This window comes from Chanodichthys erythropterus, chromosome 1 (assembly GCF_024489055.1).
Source record: "Chanodichthys erythropterus isolate Z2021 chromosome 1, ASM2448905v1, whole genome shotgun sequence".
NCBI classification, from domain to species: Eukaryota; Metazoa; Chordata; class Actinopteri; order Cypriniformes; family Xenocyprididae; genus Chanodichthys; species Chanodichthys erythropterus.
Window position 1 is genome coordinate 6,627,441 of NC_090221.1, and position 18,948 is coordinate 6,646,388.

General features: G+C 34.0%; 3 protein-coding genes across 5 annotated transcripts in view; all 3 read left to right on the plus strand.

Moving 5' to 3' along the window:
• Nucleotides 1-1,214: 1,214 nt before the first annotated feature.
• Nucleotides 1,215-3,792, plus strand: psmd10 (proteasome 26S subunit, non-ATPase 10). Its single transcript, XM_067369823.1, has 5 exons — nucleotides 1,215-1,364; nucleotides 1,492-1,590; nucleotides 1,819-1,965; nucleotides 2,890-3,056; nucleotides 3,151-3,792. The coding sequence occupies exons 1-5, from the start codon at nucleotides 1,251-1,253 to the stop codon at nucleotides 3,302-3,304; spliced, it is 681 nt and encodes a 226-aa protein (XP_067225924.1). The 5' UTR covers nucleotides 1,215-1,250; the 3' UTR covers nucleotides 3,305-3,792.
• Nucleotides 3,793-8,694: 4,902 nt separating this feature from the next.
• Nucleotides 8,695-15,328, plus strand: xiap (X-linked inhibitor of apoptosis). 2 transcript variants are annotated; one of them, XM_067385815.1, is made up of 7 exons: nucleotides 8,695-8,867; nucleotides 11,353-12,137; nucleotides 12,471-12,570; nucleotides 13,285-13,363; nucleotides 13,524-13,560; nucleotides 13,671-13,853; nucleotides 14,550-15,328. In XM_067385815.1, the coding sequence occupies exons 2-7, from the start codon at nucleotides 11,372-11,374 to the stop codon at nucleotides 14,738-14,740; spliced, it is 1,356 nt and encodes a 451-aa protein (XP_067241916.1). In that variant the 5' UTR covers nucleotides 8,695-8,867; nucleotides 11,353-11,371; the 3' UTR covers nucleotides 14,741-15,328. The 2 variants fall into 2 exon arrangements, with proteins under 2 accessions (XP_067241916.1, XP_067241906.1); XM_067385805.1 differs by having other exon boundaries at nucleotides 8,696-8,867; nucleotides 13,668-13,853.
• Nucleotides 15,329-16,625: 1,297 nt separating this feature from the next.
• The window catches only part of stag2b (STAG2 cohesin complex component b), a 28,137-nt gene continuing 25,814 nt past the window's right edge, over nucleotides 16,626-18,948 (plus strand). For both annotated transcript variants that reach the window (XM_067385828.1, XM_067385853.1), the window contains exon 1: nucleotides 16,626-16,813. The gene's annotated coding sequence lies outside the window, so the exon portion shown is untranslated. The remainder of the gene's footprint in view (nucleotides 16,814-18,948) is intronic.

Below are 18,948 nucleotides of genomic sequence, written 5' to 3' on the forward strand. Positions count from 1 at the left end.
ACTATATAAGTCTTTTTCATCTAAAATATTCTCGTCGCTTTATAATATTAATATTGAACCACTGTACTCACATGAACTGATTTAAATATGTTTTTAGTACATTAATGGATCTTGAGATAGGAAATGTCATTGCTCCCTATGCAGGCCTCATGGAGCCATCAGATTTCAACAAAAATATCTTAATTTGTGTTCTGAAGATTAACGAAGGTCTTACGGGTGTGGAACGACATGAGGGTGAGTAATAAATGACAGAATTTTCATTTTTGGGTGAACTAACCCTTTAAAGATGTTGTTTGCTTTTTTGAAAACCAAAACAATTCTTTAGAATCTACTGCTAACTTTCTTATCCTTATGGCAAAATTCTATTTTCACAAACAAAGGTTTCTTAAGAAAATACCTACTTTTATAGATTTCATATGTGAAGTAGAACATTTAATCAAATCACTAAGAATAATCTTTTTTTTGAAGGAATATGATGAGATCTTTGATTACTTGTTTTGGTGTTTTTTCTTTCCCTCTTTTATTTTTTTGTTCTGTTCCTTCTCTTCTCTTCTTAAAAAAAGCTATTTAAATGTATCTTTCTCTTTTAACGGTCATTGTCAATTAATTTTTTTCGCTTCCATATGTTCAGATGACTTTGAACGTATTGTTGATACATTCTGTGATACATTCTATTACATTAATGTCATCTATAAATTGTTAAATTAAAAAAAGAATGTAACTATATTGGCTTAAAGGGATAGTTCACCCAAAAATGAAATTCTGTCATCATTTACTCACCCTCAAGTACTTTCTTTGTTCTGCTGAACACAAAGGAAGATATTTGGAAGAATGTTAGTAACCAAACAGATCTCGCTTCCCTTTTACTACCATAGTATTTATTTTTGGTACTACAGTAGCAAATGGGGGCCAGATCTGTTTGTTTACTGACATTCTTCCAAATATCTTCCTTTGTGTTCAGCAGAACAAAGAAATTCATACAGGTTTAGAACAACTCTGATAACAGAATTTTCATTTTTGGGTGAACTATCCCTTTAAGAAAATCATACAGCTATTATATAACCTTAAAACTAGCCAACTGAATGACTCATTTTAGGTGCTTTTGTTAGATATTAAGTGTATATATTTTGATCGGGCGCCATTCTGCGACACCTAAGTAAGCTGTTTTATCCAATGACATTGCAGCTTGTATGTTTTTGGGCGGGACCATTTAGGCTGAATCGTCATACTGGTGCTCCCCAAAGTCTGAGATGGAGGGAAGCGTGTCAAATGTGGAAATCTGTAATTTAGCTTACACTGGGAAGTTAGAAGAACTTAAAAAGTGCGTATTGTCTGACAGCTCACTAGTGACGAAAACAGACCAGGTATGTGGGAAAGTGTTGGTACACATGCGCAGTGGTTAGCATGATGCTATATTGAAGTCTTTGCACTGAGTCAAAGATATCTGTCACCTGTTTGAAGTGCTTTAAATGCTGCTGCTGTTTCACACAGGACAGCAGGACTGCTCTGCACTGGGCTTGTTCAGCTGGACATGTGGATATCGTGCAGTTTCTGTTGAATCTTGGAGTTGAAGTGAATCTTCAGGATGATGTGAGTCAGCATTGTTTCATGGTACAGTCCAGAAGCTAGATAGTGCATCAGTGAATGTTATTGCTTTTCAAAATACCTCCGTGTTATTATTACTGCTCTCCAATGCATTCATGAGTGCAGTTAATGCATGACATCTGTATTATGTGGTTAAATGTATAGATATTAGATGCTTTGTCATTCCCTGCATATCCTCTTGGTGGAGTTCTTTACCATTTTATATCAATCCAGGCATGTTGGACTCCTCTTCATATAGCAGCATCTGCTGGGAGAGAAGAAATTGTCAGATCCTTAATATCCAAAGGAGCTCAGTTGAACTCTGTGAACCAGAATGGTTGTACGCCACTACACTACGCAGCATCTAAAGATCGATATGAGGTTATTATGATTTTTTTTTTTTAATTGTTAAACATTTTATATTAATATTATCTTATATTTTTAAGATATAAAATTATATTAATATAATATTAATCTATTAAGTTTTTAATATACACTTATAAAATTCTATATGAATATATTTCCAGCTCTTTTTTAATCAGTTATATTAAATTATTACATAAAATCTTGCTGAAAATTGTGAAACTTTTTTTATATGAATATTATATTATTTGTTTTATATTAATATATAGACAACTCTTTTTTTTTTATCAAACTTATATTAAATTATTACGTATGTTTTTTCTTAAAATTGCTAAATGTTTTATATTAATATAATCAAACATACATTTTTATATGAATATATTTCCAGCCCTTTTTATCAAAGTTATATTAAATTATTACATAAAATCTTTCTGAAAATTGTGAAACTTTGTCAAAATTATCTTATATTCTTTTTATATTAGTATATTGCAAACTCTTTTTAATCAGTTATATTAAATTACTACATAAGTGAATTTTCTAAATATACATACATTTAAATTAATAAAATAAATTAAAAATAAATTTTCTTAAGTTAATTAAGAGTTTTATATTAATAATTATATCTTATATTAATTTATATATTAATATATTTCCAACTCTTATCAGTTATATTAAATTATTACATAAAATCGTTCTGAAAATTGTGAAACTTTTATATTATCTTAAATTCATTTTATATTATATTGTCAACTCTTTTTTTTTTTAAATTAAAGTTATAATAAATTATTACATAAAATTGTGACTTTTTTATATTATCATTATATTAATTTTATATTAATATATTGCCTACTCCTCTTTTTATCAGTTATATTAAATTATTACATTAAAAAAATGTTGAAATGTTTTATATTATTAATAGTAATTTCTCATATTTATTAACAGATAGCCCAGATTCTTCTGGAAAACGGTGCTGATCCTAATGCAACAGATAAACTGCAATCCACTCCTCTACACAGAGCATCTGCCAAGGGCAACTTCAGACTCATTCAGCTTCTTTTAAAAGAGAGCGCTTCTACTAACATTCAGGACTCCGAAGGAAACACGCCCCTGTAAGTAGTGTAGAACCACAGTGTAGTAGTGTTATTTTTCTTTATTGCTCATGATTTACTGCTCTGCATAAACAATTTTTATTGTTTTTGCCAGTCATCTTGCATGTGATGAGGAGCGAGCAGATGCTGCAAAACTCCTTGTGGAACATGGCGCCAGCATCTACATTGAGAACAAGGAGAAGATGACACCTCTACAAGTGGCTAAAGGTGGCTTGGGATCTATGTTGAGACGGATCGTAGAGGGCTGATGGACCCGAGTGGAAACAGAGCAATGCAGCTTTGAATTAAGCTGCTGTTCGAGTATGATGAATACTTGTTTGGAAGGGTGTTTGAAAGAAACGCAGTAGAAAAACTGTTTTTTGGTGGAAGCTTTTAAGGATGTCTGCTGAAGAGAGCAGCGTTGTGGTTTGCATTCTCTTTATGGCAGTTAAAAAGCTCATGACTTGATATGTTGGTAATTTTCCATGCTTTCTATTGGGTACATGAGTTTTAGGCTGGCTTACACATAATATTCTGATAATTGTTTGTCTAGTTCAGCCATGAATGAATGATTTCAGTTAAACCTGAAGCTGATTTTGTCATTAGTCATTTAAAATGTCATTTCTAGTTTTGTATTCTTGTGCAAAGGTCACATCACCATAGTGTATTCTTCCATCTTGATGCTTGTTTTTTTTTTATAAGGGAAATAAACCGTAATTGAACACATGTGATTATGTTGCAGTCTTATCTGAGTGTTGTATTAAAAGGACACAAAAAATGATTACATAGATGTTCATCTTGATCATTTAAAAGTTTGGGGTCAGCAAGATTTTAAAAAAAGATAATAATGCTTTTATTAATACAACAGTTAAGACATTTATAACATTACAAAATATTTCTATTTCATAGAAAACATTTTAAATTGTGCTAATCTTTCACAATATTACCAATTCAAAATCATACTAAATATGGACATTTGTAGGTTGCTGGATTGCGTAACTGAAACTCGAATTGATACTACAAAACTGAAATGTTGGTGAATGGCGTGACAAAATATGTGGTTTCATGTTACCAACCTCCATGTATTCATTTCTCATCAATATCTGTCAAATAAGTAAATTAACCAATTTTATTCATATGAAGGCTTGCAAAAATGACCCTTGATTAAATTAAACAAATATGTAACATTCTAGTATATAGTATGTACTCCATAACTGATCCTTCTTGGCATTGAGTGCACAGGTTCATGACAAATTTGAACTTATATCCTTGAGAGTCCTTGTGTTTGAGGGGGAGTGTTGCTCAACCTTTCTCAACATCCCACACAGGTTTCCAGTGTTAAGGTTGGGTGAAATGCTTTCACAGAAGGATTTTTATCTTGGGAGTCATTGTCAAAAATGTGTATTACATCAGACACTGGTATGTGAATTTGAGATGCACTGATAAAGAACGACTTCCCCATTCATTCAGAACTCATATATCCCCATATGAGAACTTTAAACCACTGAACTTCACTGGAGGGACCAGGCACTTCCTGCTGTACTCCTCCCCCTTACAGTGCCATACATTTTGGATGCTGTTAGATCAAAAAAATATTCATTTGGTCTCATGAGACCAGAGTATGTATTGCCAGAAGACTATATGTAGTTAATATGGAACTTGGTCTAAAGTCTAAATTAGTTTCTAGAGCTTTGTCTACAGTAGGTAGTTCCTGTGTGGAAAACATTGCATTTCACTTCTGCACATTGTGTCTAATGTGTGACATGACACAGTCACAGTTTTTTCCAGCTTTGAGACACTTGCTTGACATTTCTCCGGTTCTTTTCTTAGCCGAAAAAAATTACTCATCTTGACATAAAGGTTTCAAGCAAAGGCCTGATTGTTTCAGGGACTTTGTCACAAGTCCATTGTTTTTTAGTTTCTGTGTTACTTTTGCTATTTTCACACTTAAAGGGATAATCCACCCAAAAATGAAAATTGTGTCAACATTTACTCAACAGAACTTCATTTTTGGATAAACTAACCCTTTAAATTAAAACACTGGGTCTCATTCACTAAGCATGCATATGCACAAATTTGTGTGTGAAATGTGCATAGGAACGGAATTTTAAGAACAAATCACGATTCACCAAATCTGAATTTGGCTGAGATTTTTCGTGAGAGGTTCTCCTGTGTGTACAAATACGAAATAATCCATGCAATTATTACTGAAAGAGACCCAGTGTTTGGTTACCCATATATCAATATCTTCTTTTTTCTTCAGCAGAAGAAAGTTTTGGAGCAATGGTAGAATTTTCATTTTTGTGTGAACTAACCCTTTAAAACTTTGCTTTGGTAATCCTCTTGTACCATTGTCCTCTTTTGTGCAAAGAAATTGGTCTTCTGTTCTCTCCTATGTGGTTCCATTGTTGTCAGCATCCATCTTCTGGCAATATAAAACTCCAGAAATGTCCAGAAATTACTCTTATTTAAATGTTTTGGTTCAACATATTCACCTGTTGATGACAAATTGCCTTTAACTTGCACCAGAATATTTTTGTTTAGTTTTATTTTGTAACTTTCAGGTGGGTATACTAATTTTTGCTGCACATTTTATCACTTTGATAAGAATATCTTATTTTCTTGATTATTATTGGCACGCTTTAGTAATTGATCAAGAAGACTTGCTGGAACATTGTATCTTCAAGGAACCCTAATATGTTCTTCACATAAAGAGTAATTGCTGAATAATATTTAGGGGGGGGGGGTCCCCATTTATGCTGGAGATATATTAAGACAGACTTCCTCTTACATCAACTGCTGTTAAATATTACAGGTTACTAAAAGGAATTGCTGAATTTTATGAATGCATGTCTGCTGCAAGTGTCAGCGAAAGCTTGACGGGGGTAGATAGGGTAGTGGTGAACTTAACTTCCACAGACATGAACTTTCCCCATGGCAATATCTCAACCAACATAAAAAAAAAAAAAAGAAAATAATAATAATAATAATAATAAAAAATAAAAAAATAAAATCCCTATCCATCCACTGCTCTTCTGACATTTTAGGGGAATCGCTCCACTATTTGGCTAATATTCATTAATATGAAGTTGTTCTATGTCCCAGGGTCCTATGTTTATATAGCACAATGCACAAAAAAAAAATATATATATATATAATAATAATAATAATAATTATATATATATATATATATATATATATATATATATATATATATATATATATATATATAAATAATATTAAGGTTAAATAACTATAAATGCTACAGTAAAAACCTGTTAATTGGTTAACAGCAGGCTCACATAAATTGTGAAAAATTGTAGCCTAATAGATCTAATTGTTACAGAACAGACAGAAACATAGAAATGAAGGAGACACTGGAGACACTGGATGATGATCAGGTGCAGGTGATTGCTGAGTGTGAGCAGGTGAGCAGAAGGAGGAATGCTGGGAAATGGAGTTTGGGGAAGGTGAGAGAGATGGTGACTGTGAATGGGCCATTTTACACAATTTTATGATAATATGCATTTAAATGTACATATTTTGTAAAGTGTAAGTTATCTTAATTGAAAATCGATGTTAAAACGGATCGTAGAGGGCTGATGGACCACGAGTGGAAACAGAGCAATGCAGTTTTGAATTTAGAAAAATTGGTTTTTGGTGGAATCTTTTAAGGGTGTCTGCTGAAGAGAATTGTCTTTATGGCAGTTAAAAAGCTCATGACTTGATATGTTGGTAATTTTTCATGTTTTTTATTGGGTACATGAGTTTTAGGCTGGCTTACACATAATATTCTTATTATTTAACTAGTTCAGCCATGAATGATTTATTTCTGTTAAACCTAAAGCTGATTTTGTCATTGGTTAGTCACTTCAAATGTTTTTTTTTTTTTCTAGTTTTGTATCCTTGTGCAAAGGTCACAACACCATAGTGTATTCTTCCAACTTGATGCTTGTTTTTTTTTATAAGGGAAATAAACTGTAATTGAATACATGTGATTATGTTGCAGTCTTATCTGAGTGTTGTATCAAAAGGACACAAAAAATGATTACATAGATGTTCATCTTGATCATTCAAAAGTTTAGGATCAGTAAGTTTTTATACATGTACATATACAGGCATAAAAATAGGTTTTATTAATTTATATTGAATATTATATCAGTTAATGAAATATACAGTTTTGTACAATTTTTTACTGTAAAGTGTTGGCAACCACAGCTGACTCTGGGAACATATGCTCCCATACCGACAAACACAAGAAGTGGTTGATTACAAATGGTTCAATCTTTAGATTCCATCTGCAATTTACAGTCTATGGTCCCATATATGACTCTCCCTATAGTTTCGTTGATAAAGATTCATTCACATTTCTTCCATATATCTGCTTACTCATAACAGGTTCAGTCAGTTCTGAATGACTCAGAAACATCTTTTAAACATATGAAATCTACGCATCCATTCACCTGTGCGAAGACCCTTCACTGATGTAACCTAGATGCTAAATTATTAAGGATGTTTTTCTAACAATTATAACCTGTTGCACTAATGCTTTGGCTATAATTATACACAAATAATCAAGATAAGTTTTGTTTGTAGAAATATATTAGTTGCTGAGTGCAAATTTCCATTTAGATAACTAAAACAGAACAGATACCACAAAGCTGAAATGTGAATGGCATGACACAAATTGTGGTCTCATGTTACCAACCTACACGCAGCCAGTTCATTCCTGATTTTAGTGAATGGAAATACTGCAAAATAGTACCTTTTGAAGATAATGCAAAAATAATAGTCTATGTAATGCATGTTCATTATTCACCACTCTCATTGTCAATTAGCTCAGCCTACTAATAAATGTCCTTGTTTTCTCCACGGAATGAAAAAAGCTAATTGCGACTTTTTTCTCACTTGCTAGTCACAATTTTTTAAACAGAGGTGTGAGTTTATATCTCAAAATTCTGAATTTATTCTGTTTAGGCTATATCCAAACTCTGAATTGCGAGAAAAACAAGTAGGGATGAATTCAGGGTGACACTTTTCTATGTCCCAATCACCCTGAGTTCGTCCTAAAGATTATGAGATATAAACTCGCAATTACGAGTTATAGGCCTGGTTTCACAGACAGGGCTAAGATTAAGCCAGGATTAGGCCTAAATTCAATTAGGGCATTTTTAACGTGCCCTACTATTAAAAAAAATGGTGTACATCTTGAGACAAAACAAAGCCAGTGCAAGTTGCTTTCAGTTAAAACATCTCAAACATGCATTTTATTCTAGGACTATCTTAAGCCTTGTCTGTGAAACCAGGGGATAGTCTGCGAGATATAAACTCGCAATTGCAAGAAAAAAGTCGCAGTTATTTCTTTCTTTATTTTTTATTCCGTGGCGGAAACAATCTGCATGTAAGGCATAGTTTAGGTGCAAGGGCACAGTGAATTTTTTAATTTAAATTTTTTTAAATGGTTGGTTTTCTCTTAAAACGAAACAAAAGTCCCCAAAAGTATCTGATGTAAGTCCCCAAAAGTTGATATAGAGAGCGAAATCAGCAAAAAAGTCAAATTTCCGACCACGGACTCTACCACACGGTCAGGGACTCTACCTACCGCGTCAAGTCATTTTCAGCCAATCAGTTAAGCGAACGTCACAAATTATTCATGAGCAAGGTCCTCACCATACAGAATCCAGTCTGGTTTGACACCATTGACATTTTAAAGGTTTCCACCCTCTACGTTTTCTAGTACTCATTTGTTCGCTTCGTCCAAGGGTAGAACTGAGTGCTTTTTTTGAAGAACCGAAGTTGATGTCCCCTGAATAACGTGTTTTCCGACCGAAGGTAAGCAGACGTCAATGTTTACGGCACAACAGAATGTTAGCTAATGCTAACGCTAGTGCGTTGTACTTAATCTTAACAACCTCGTTGTCAGTTTAAGGTCAAAGTCCGACTGTGCTGTCTGATCCGTCCTCCTTTTCAATGTTTTGTTTGCCTTGATTGTACTGCTAATAATCGCAAATGGAGAAAAGTGAAAGTTTTTGAGACGAAAGTCACTGGGAATCGCAACCTGTCAAACCGAAACCTTGTAAACAAGCCTCATGGTGTGCCATGAGGTACACATGCATATCTTTACTGTTATTAAGTCTCGTTTTATAGGATGGTTGTGTTAAGGTTTGTTGTGTTTTGCTCCAGTTTTTAGTCTTTAGCTGGTGCAAGTTAGTTTGCAGGCTATCCTGGACCAGCTGCCTTATGGTCATACCGGTTAATGGTGGTCTAGCTGGTTTTTGGAATATGGTACCTGGTCAACCTGTTAGTGACCACTTTATACATATATAATATAACTAATATATATATATATATATATATATATATATATATATATATATATATATATATATATATATATTACACTTAAAAAGCAGTGAAATAGCTAGATTATGACTGGAATAATATATGTATCTAATGAAGAAGATGAGAGCTTTCCATTGTTAAATGGACAAGTTGAGCTTTGTGAAAGCTCTTAATAATTACATTATGGAGATTACATTTATAAGATATTGTTATACTATATTGTATTACAGTGCATAACTTCTCATCTTCTTCATTAGATACATATTATTCCAATCTTAATCCAGCTATTTCACTGCTTTTTAAGTGTAATTTTCTTGCAGTTCAAAAGCAGAACTCTAAAATGACATTAGCAGAAAATAAGTTCCAAGAAACTTGCTGAATTTTTAGGCAGGACATCTTTTGACTGTAGGAGTGGTAAGTTATGATGCATAGAAATGTGTGGGGATGTTGCTAATTGTCATGCACATGTCAAGAGGTGATGAGAAAAGGCACAGTAATTCCACATATTTAAAAAAGTTACATAAGACATTTGAATCATAATGTACAAATATGATGTAATGATGATGATGGTCACATTGTATCCATGTCAGTCAGTGTAGTCTGGCTTGAGGAAGCAGTTGAAGGAGTGAGAAGCAGGGTGGATGTTATATCTGAAGCATTGCAGGAGGCGCATTACGTGACTGACAACGCCTCTGTCTCTTAAAGCGACAGCAGCTCTGCATAACTCCCAGTGATTAGCTATGTTTTGGATATGTTTTAAAAAACATACTTTTTGCATTCCTAGTTCAAAGACTGCTCCAGTCGTATAGGTCAGCCATAGAAATCCATTCAATATCAGTCGGTGGCAGTGAAGTACTAGTGGATATGAATCATTCACAAACAATGTAGATGTTACACATAGGCGGTTTCATAAAAGCTATGGAATGGAATGTTCTGCTTAGCCCATCAAGTTCACACTGTCCCAGTGACTCAAACTGATATCGCACAGTTGTCATGGAAATAACACATGAACTCCTTTGTAACAGATAAGTTTTTCTGAAATGCATATATTGCTCAAACTTGGCTGAGCTTACTGACCTGATCAACCACATATCGATATCCTAGCAAACAGCCTAATACTTTACCACACTGTTTTCTTTTTTACCTGCTCGTGCTCATGATATACACACAACCGGTTTGGAATAATTACTATTTTTAATGTTTTTGGATGAAGTCTTACCAAGCCTGCAATTACTTGATTAAAAATACAGTAAAAGCTGTTATATTGTGGATTTTTATTTGAATATATTTTAAAATGTAATTCTTTCCTGTGAGGATAAATCTGAATTTTCAGTATCAATGTGGATTACTCCAGAATTCAGTGTCACATGATTCTACAGAAATCATTATAATATGCTGATTTGCTGCTCAAAAAACACATTATTTTCAGTTGTGCTGCTTAATATTTTGTGCAAACCTCGCTACACTACAATTCAAAAGTTGCCAAAAAAACTTTATTCAACAAAGACGCATTAAATTGAATTAAATTGTTAATTGTTTTTGGTTTTATATTATTATTATATATACATGCTGTAATTAACTTTTTGCTGTAATATACATTTATATATTTATAATTTAGTTTTTTTTTTCCCCTTTAATTTCCTATTTAGTTTTTTGTTGTTGTTTAGGTGGAGGCTTTAAATAAGCCCTTTGGGTTTTTTGCCTCTCCCTGCACAGTATATGCATTGTATTTTTGTTTTATATATTTTATATTTGTGCAAATAAACTGAAACCAAACCAGATTATTCAAATAAATGCTGTTCATTGAACTATTTACCTTCATATAATATTTCACAATTTTTGATCAAATAAATGCAGCCTTGGTGAGCAGAAGAGACTTAAAAAAAAAAAAAAAACCCTGTTATTCCAAACTGTTGACTGCTAAGTGTATATATTTATATTTAAATTTAACAGACCTCAATTTTTTTTCTGACAGACATTTTGTTACTGCTACTATGGCACACTCAAGTCATGATGACGACATTGAAACTGATAATCCATGGTCATCCATGAGTGGTCGTCTGAGTTCCTTCCAGCACTTCCCTCTTTCTAAAGAAGTTTCAGCGGAGCGATTGGCCCGTGCAGGCTTTTATTTTACAGGCAAGGCCGACGAGGTGCGCTGCTTTAGCTGCCATGCAACTGTGAAGGACTGGAACAAAGAAGATACCCCATTGAAGAGACATCATCAAGCATCTCCCAACTGCCAGTTCCTTAGCTGTGCTCACGGCTTGAGAACCCCCAACATCATCCACAGCTCTGCTTACGACGAAGTGGCCGAAGCCAGGGAGTTCCTCCTCCGCACGGGAGGGGTGGAGGATCAGACCATTTATCCCACTGTGCCACACATGAAGAGTGAAGAAGCTCGGCTGAATACTTTTAGTGACTGGCCTGCAGGTGCTCCAGTTCAGCCCGATGACCTGGCGGCAGCAGGGATGTATTACTCTGGGACAGGTGACCAGGTGCAGTGCTTCTGTTGTGGGGGGATTCTGGCAGGATGGGAGCAAGGTGACGATGCCTGGGATGAACATGAAAAGCACTTCGCAAACTGCTTCTTCATCTTGGGCCATGATGTGGGCAATGTACCACTGACTACACCCAGACCCAGGGTGAATGGTCGTGCAGCCTCTCTGGAGACTTTTGAGGGCCGTCTTCATAGCTTCACAGGCAGACAACATCCCATAGATCCTGAGAGACTGGCCAGAGCTGGTTTCTACAGCACAGGTAACTACTGTTATGTTTCTCTATGTAAAAATGTTAGCAACTGCGTTTAATAAGACAAGTAAAAGCTTTAAAAAAATCACAAGGGGGTTATTACTGATGTATTGTATTTCAAGGAATCAATAAATTGTGAATATATGTTGAGCTTGTGTTAACCACAGACCTTAATTCAGGTGTTTAACCAAAAACCCATACTTCAGGACAATGGAACCGGAAGTGCTAAAATGCTGATTAATTACTGGGTTTTCAAAAAATATGTCTACAAAAAAATACGTCATCCTTGCAGCACTCTGTCGGAACACAGTGAACGAACTGTCCTGATTTTTTGTCATATAGGAAAACAAGACCATGTGATCTGCTTTAGATGTGGAGGTGGAATGAAGGACTGGATGCCCGATGAAGACCCTTGGGAGGAGCATGCCAAACACTATCCAGGGTGAATTACTTTTTCATATTTTGAGCCTTTGAGGCACGTTTGTAAAATGCAAAATGCAAATTTAACTTAATGTTCAGGCTGCTCTTTTGCTTAGAATGAAAGTATGAAACAAAAGCAACAAGAAAAGTAGGAATGCACCAATATTATAATTCTGGCTGAAAGTTGTTAAATAGAATAATTCTATACTTTTTTTTAAAATTGGAAATAAAGTAAATTGATTTTAGGTAAACCATAAAATATGGTTAAATATGGATATTCATTTTGAGATTTGCTAAAGATTTAATTTTAACAGTGTTGTTAAATTAAGTGTTTAAATGAACTTTTAGTGTGCATTATATGATGGCTAAGCCTTAAATGTATTCAATGTCAACCAAAACCGCTAAATTATAATCTATAATATTGTCTGAACATTTTACAATAAGGTTCTATTTGTTAACATTAGTTAACTACATTGGTTAACATGAATTAACAATGAACAGTTGTATTTTTATTACTTTTATTTTTTTTTATCAATAAATAATTTAACAAATGTATTGATTTAATGCATTAACTAGTAGGACCTTAGTGTAAATGTAACCATCTTTTCTGATATTTAAATCTAAAAACACATTTAAAATGTACAATATTTATATGCATATTTTAGATAAAGATCATGTGAGTTAAGCATTGAAAAATGTGTTTTCTAATTGTAAAATCATTATAATCGACCCCCAGCTGCAGTTTCCTTCTGGCAGAAAAAGGAGGAGAATATGTCAACAGCATACAGCTGAGATATCCTAATGGAGCCCATTCAGTGAGTCATTAACTATCTTATACACAACCATTTGTACTTCAGTGAATGTGTTGAATTGATAGAATTTATAATGAACGTCCTCTGAAAATACCCTTTTATTCTGCGATAAATTGTATGCACTGTATAGGTAGTCTTACATATTTATTATTTGGACTTACAGAGGTCAAGTCAGAATGGCTTTTCGAGTCATGAGCAAGGTAAGGGTTTTTAAGTTTAATTTGTTTACAAATCCAATGAATAACCACTATTTTTTTTATATTTTTATCTTCACCAGACATTTATGTGATTTGTACTTTGTCTGCAGCAGCACAGAAAGTCCTACAGTCAGAGATTGCACAGAAGGCTGTAGATATGGGTTTTGACCCCATCAAAGTGGAGGGCACCATTCTGCAGAAGTTACGTCAGAACAATGAGGGCTATACTTCAGTGGAAGCCCTTATTCAAGACATCAGTGCACAGGAAAGCGCTAGTGACGTGCCCAAGAAAGCTGGCAAGTGCTTGTTTTATGTTTTTTCTTTGAAAATTAGATTTTTTTTTACTCTTAACTATGGTGGAATTCACTTTTTTTTCCCAAAAAGATTAAGGCCATGCTTTGTTTCAGGTTTTGTTAAAAAACAACAACAACAACTGTATTTACACTTTAATTACCAATATGAATTACTTATGCAAGTACTTGAAGTGTGTGTGCGTATATATATATATATATATATATATATATATATATATGAAGAATTCAGATGCAAAAGCCTCTAAGTGCCGTCTGAGATTTTCTTCTAAAATAAGCATTTTTATCAAGCTTGTATGTTTAGGTTCAGTAATTCCACTTTAATGGCAATTAATAGGTCCTTTTCATTGTCTTTAAACTGAAATAACTGAACATAAACATACGACATTGATAAAAATAATTTTAGAAGAAAATTTCAGATGGCACTTAGAGGCTTTTGCATCTGAAGTCTTCATACATATATATATATCACACAATGCAACTATTGAAACTTTTTTAATCCTACTCTTATAAATAACATGCTAAACTGTGTGTAGATTCACAACTTGACAACTTTTGAAAATCATATAATAAAAAAAAAATCAATTGTTGTTGTTGCTATTAATACTTATTTTTCATTCCTCCACTCTACTATTTCTGTTGTTTTTAACATTGTATTGGTTTCTTACATCATTTCTGCAGATGACCCCATGAAGAAACTTGAGAAACTCCAGAGGGAGAAACTCTGTAAAGTCTGCATGGACAGTGACATTAACATTGTCTTTATTCCCTGTGGACACCTCGTCACTTGTCAAAAATGTTCAGAACCCCTGAACAAGTGTCCCATCTGCTGTGCCACCATCACGCAGAAGATAAAGACCTACAATGCCTAAAAGACAAAGAAACCAGCACTCCAAATGAAACAGGGATGTGCATTGAAAGTGGCAGAATATAACCATTCCTATAATTCCACATAGATGTGTACAATTTTAATTAAGCTGTGTTTGTATATATCTTTAGATGTACTGAACTCTGATAAAATATTGTTTTATTTTTTCATCAAGATCTGAAAAGAACATGCTGTATGTTTGCTTTTAATGAAGACAGGGACACACTACATAATTTAACTTGTAATATATTGCAGGGGAAGACTTTATTATTATATATACCTCTTATTCCCCCCAATATGGCTGCTTCCATCAAATACACAAAGATTGATATTAACTACCATAGTGCCTTTCATGTAGAAAACTTTTCATTCTGTTTATTAATTTGACAATCATGTTTTACAGTGTACCTTATATTTGCTCTTTTATTTCTTATAAAATAATGATTGCGTGAGACTTTTAATTATGTTATAAAGATTGACTAAACTTTACCAGTCAAAACGTGTTTTCCTTATGATACATTTCTGTTCTCATAATTATTTTAATAATGACTGTATTATAAATGGCAATGCTAATAAAGTGGAATTCACAATGGATCTTTTTTCCTCTGTTTCATCCATCACATTTAAAAGATTTGTTCACTTTCAAATTAAAATTCCCTGATAATTTACTCACCCCCATGTCATCCAAGATGTTCATGTCTTTCTTCAGTCGAAAAGAAATTAAGGTTTTTGATGAAAACATTCAAGGATTCTCCATATAGTGGACTTCAATGGAGTCCAAACGGTTAAAGGTCAAAATTACAGTTTACAGGGATCCCAGATGAGGAATAAGGGTCTTCACTAATTTTCTAAAGAAAATTATACATTTATATACATTTTAACAATAAATGCTCATCTTGAACTAGCTCTCTTCTTCTTTATTAGAATTCCAGAAGTGTAGACACTGCTAAGTGTATTACTGCCCTCCACAGGTTAAACTTTGAACTAAATTGTCATATACAATATGCTAGTGCAAGTATATAACAATTAGTTCAAACTTTGTTCAAGATGAGCATTTATTGTTAAAACGTATATAATTTTTTTATTTTTAAGAAAATGAGTGATGGTTTCTCTAAATAAGACCTTTATTCCTCGTCTGGGATTGTGTAGAATGCATTGAAGCTGCAATGAAACTGTAATTTTGACCTTCAACCGTTTGGGCTCCATTGAAGTCCACTATATGGAGAAAAATCCTGTAATGTTTTCATCAAAAACCTTAATTTCTTTTCGACTGAAGAAAGAAAGACATGAACATCTTGGATGACATGGGGGTGAGTAAATTATCAAGAAATGTTAATTTGAAAGTGAACTAAACCTTTAAAATTGATAAAATGGAAATGTGAGGTTAAAAGCTGTTATGCTTACAATTTACTTGATTAGATATCAAAACATTATTTCCATAGGGCTCATCATTTATGCCTGCTTGACAATTAATAGAATTCATTTTACACATTTAATTATATATTTAGTAAGTGTTTCTGCAAAATTTAGTTACTTGTAGCTTTTTTTTTAAATTATTAAAACATTTATATAAATGTATTTGTGTTATGATACCATGTGCATTACAATACTTTTTTATAATTGACAGCCCTATGTGTTGATTTAAAAAATAAAATATAAATCTACAGATATATGTATGAATACAAAAAAGTGCCCTTATAAAATGCCTATTAAAGACAATAGTGGGTAAATACTGTCCCATAACAATAATATACATCATTTCTGACACTTGCTTGTAACGTATACTGTACTGAGCATTTGCACCCAAGGGCCTCGACCACTAAAGGGCCTCGAGCTCACTGCAATCTCTCCACTGAGCACCAGGTGGCAGCTCTACACCAGCAGTTTCTCTCTGAGTGATCGGAACAACAAACCGAACGGAGCAAGCGGGGTAAGAGCGTGTCCAAAACCGCCTCTGACCGCCACTTTCAAACTACATCCATGAAATAGCCGCGAATACGCACTTTAAAGCCTCTGGATTCCATCTAGCCCTTCAAGAAGTCCTTATAAACAACCCGGAATCGACCCTGACGATCGGGTAAGTGGTAAAATGGCGGAGAGATTTATAGAAATTAGTGGCTTTAGGGTTATTTGGATGATGTGTTAGCCGCGCTAGCCTGATAAGCGAGGGACAGGATCCGAAACGAGCCGCCGTGCTTCCGTTGTCGTATTTAATTAATAAAAACCACCTCGCATGCCTCATTAGGAATTTAAACAAGCCTACTATGCTTCGCGAATGAATATATTGTATGTATTGTATGGTCTTTCATTGGTAAACAGTTAGCTAGCGGGCTAACCTTACCCTGCACAGTCAGGAACACAAATTGAGAGGCAAGATGGAGGACGAGGACGCGATGTTTTCCCCCTCTTTCCGAGATGGAAAAGCTGATGTCGCACATATTATGCTAATTTTACCAAACTGTCAATGTTAAACACACTCGCTGCCTATTTTTACGCGTTTTATGTACGCGTGTGGTAGATGCGCGTGCATAATGACTGGAAACGAGCGGAGCCAAAATGGAGAATCCCGAAAACAGCTGTGCTGGATCGACTTCAAGATGGAGATTTTTCCCCCTTCTGATCGTATTTTCAGTCGTTCTGTCAAATTATCGTGCGATTTCGCGACTGTAGTCTGCATTTGCGCTAATAAGTTCGTCGTTTAACGTTGATAATTGTGCGTTATGCGTAAAACACAGCGAGTAATGAAGTAATATCGTGTTGAGGAGGAGTTTGCGAGCGTCCGCCTGATCTCAGCAGTCAGCACTCAACTTCACATACTAGCTCCATACATTAGTAGATCACATTATTTCTCACTTCTGTGAACCAGTGGGTCGTGCCACAAAACGGGTCTCACTTATGTTGTGATAGGGTGTTAAAATAATGCTAGATTAAAACTGTAATAGTGCTTATGTGCGACAGCAAAATAAATTTGCTGATCAACTTTTAAAAGGGGGGAAAAGACACTTCCCATATCTTTTGTTGTTGACGTCAGAGGCCGTGTGCCCAATCAAACTTTACGGTATTTTGGCGCAAATTCATCTGTCACTTGGTAAAATGGCTAATACACTATATGCGTTAAGATGAATAAGAAAACTGACATCATCATATGCATTATTTGCATTATGTGCACTTTATTGCAATATACATCCCAGTGTTTGATTTTAAGCATGTTTTGTTAGACTGGCTTGGTGTCCAGTGTGAAAACCAGTTGTTTTAGATGCTCGGTATATGATAAAAAGGAAGTCTATACTTCCTTAACCCTCTATGGTATGGTGTTGCCTCCAGGCAACATGGTCTATTTTAGTTTGTTTTTAATAAAATAAGGCACCAATTGATTGATCAAACGTATCTCAGGACAGAATAACTCAAATACTAATCAATAAAAGTGCAAAACATGACCCACAGGGGTCCATTTTGTGTCCTGTTTCAGCACATCACATGGCTCCATATTTTCTCCAATGAAAAGTGCTTTTTTTCACTTGTTTGGATCCGTTTAATCACCCACAAAAATACGAGTCACCTTCACTGGCAAGTAAATAAGTATTTTCAAGAACTTTACATTATATATCATCAAATGTTTTAGAGAAAATAACAAAAAACTGTGTGTTGCCTCAAGGCAACATTGTACCGTAATGGAATCGCATAAGGCCATACAGGCATGATAGGTTTGAATACAAATGCATTATATTTGTAAGGAAAAGAGTTAAAATATTTTGTAATGCACTTATAAGAAAAGTCATTCACATACTATTTATGAATATATTATGATCTGCACATTTTCTGTAGCACTTCAAAAAGGTATAAAACACACGTAGCACTGGCAGTCGGTGAGGGTGAGGATGAGCGGTCATACTGTGATGAGGAAGATGAAATATAGTGACAATCTGTGAGGGATACTTTTTATTAAATATGAAACTTTTAATACATTACAAACTGGATACATTTGTTCAAGTGTCTAGTTAAAGAAATTGATGTTTCAATAAATACAACAAATTCTTTTTTCTACATGAAAATGCCAAATGTTTCAATTTTTCCATTGTGGTACAATGTTGCCTTGAGGCAACAAACTTATCTTATATAACTAAAAATAAATAAATTAAAAATATATGAATATGTTTATTGATATTGTTAAAGTGTCCAATTTTAACCAGGGAAAACAACAAAAATATATTT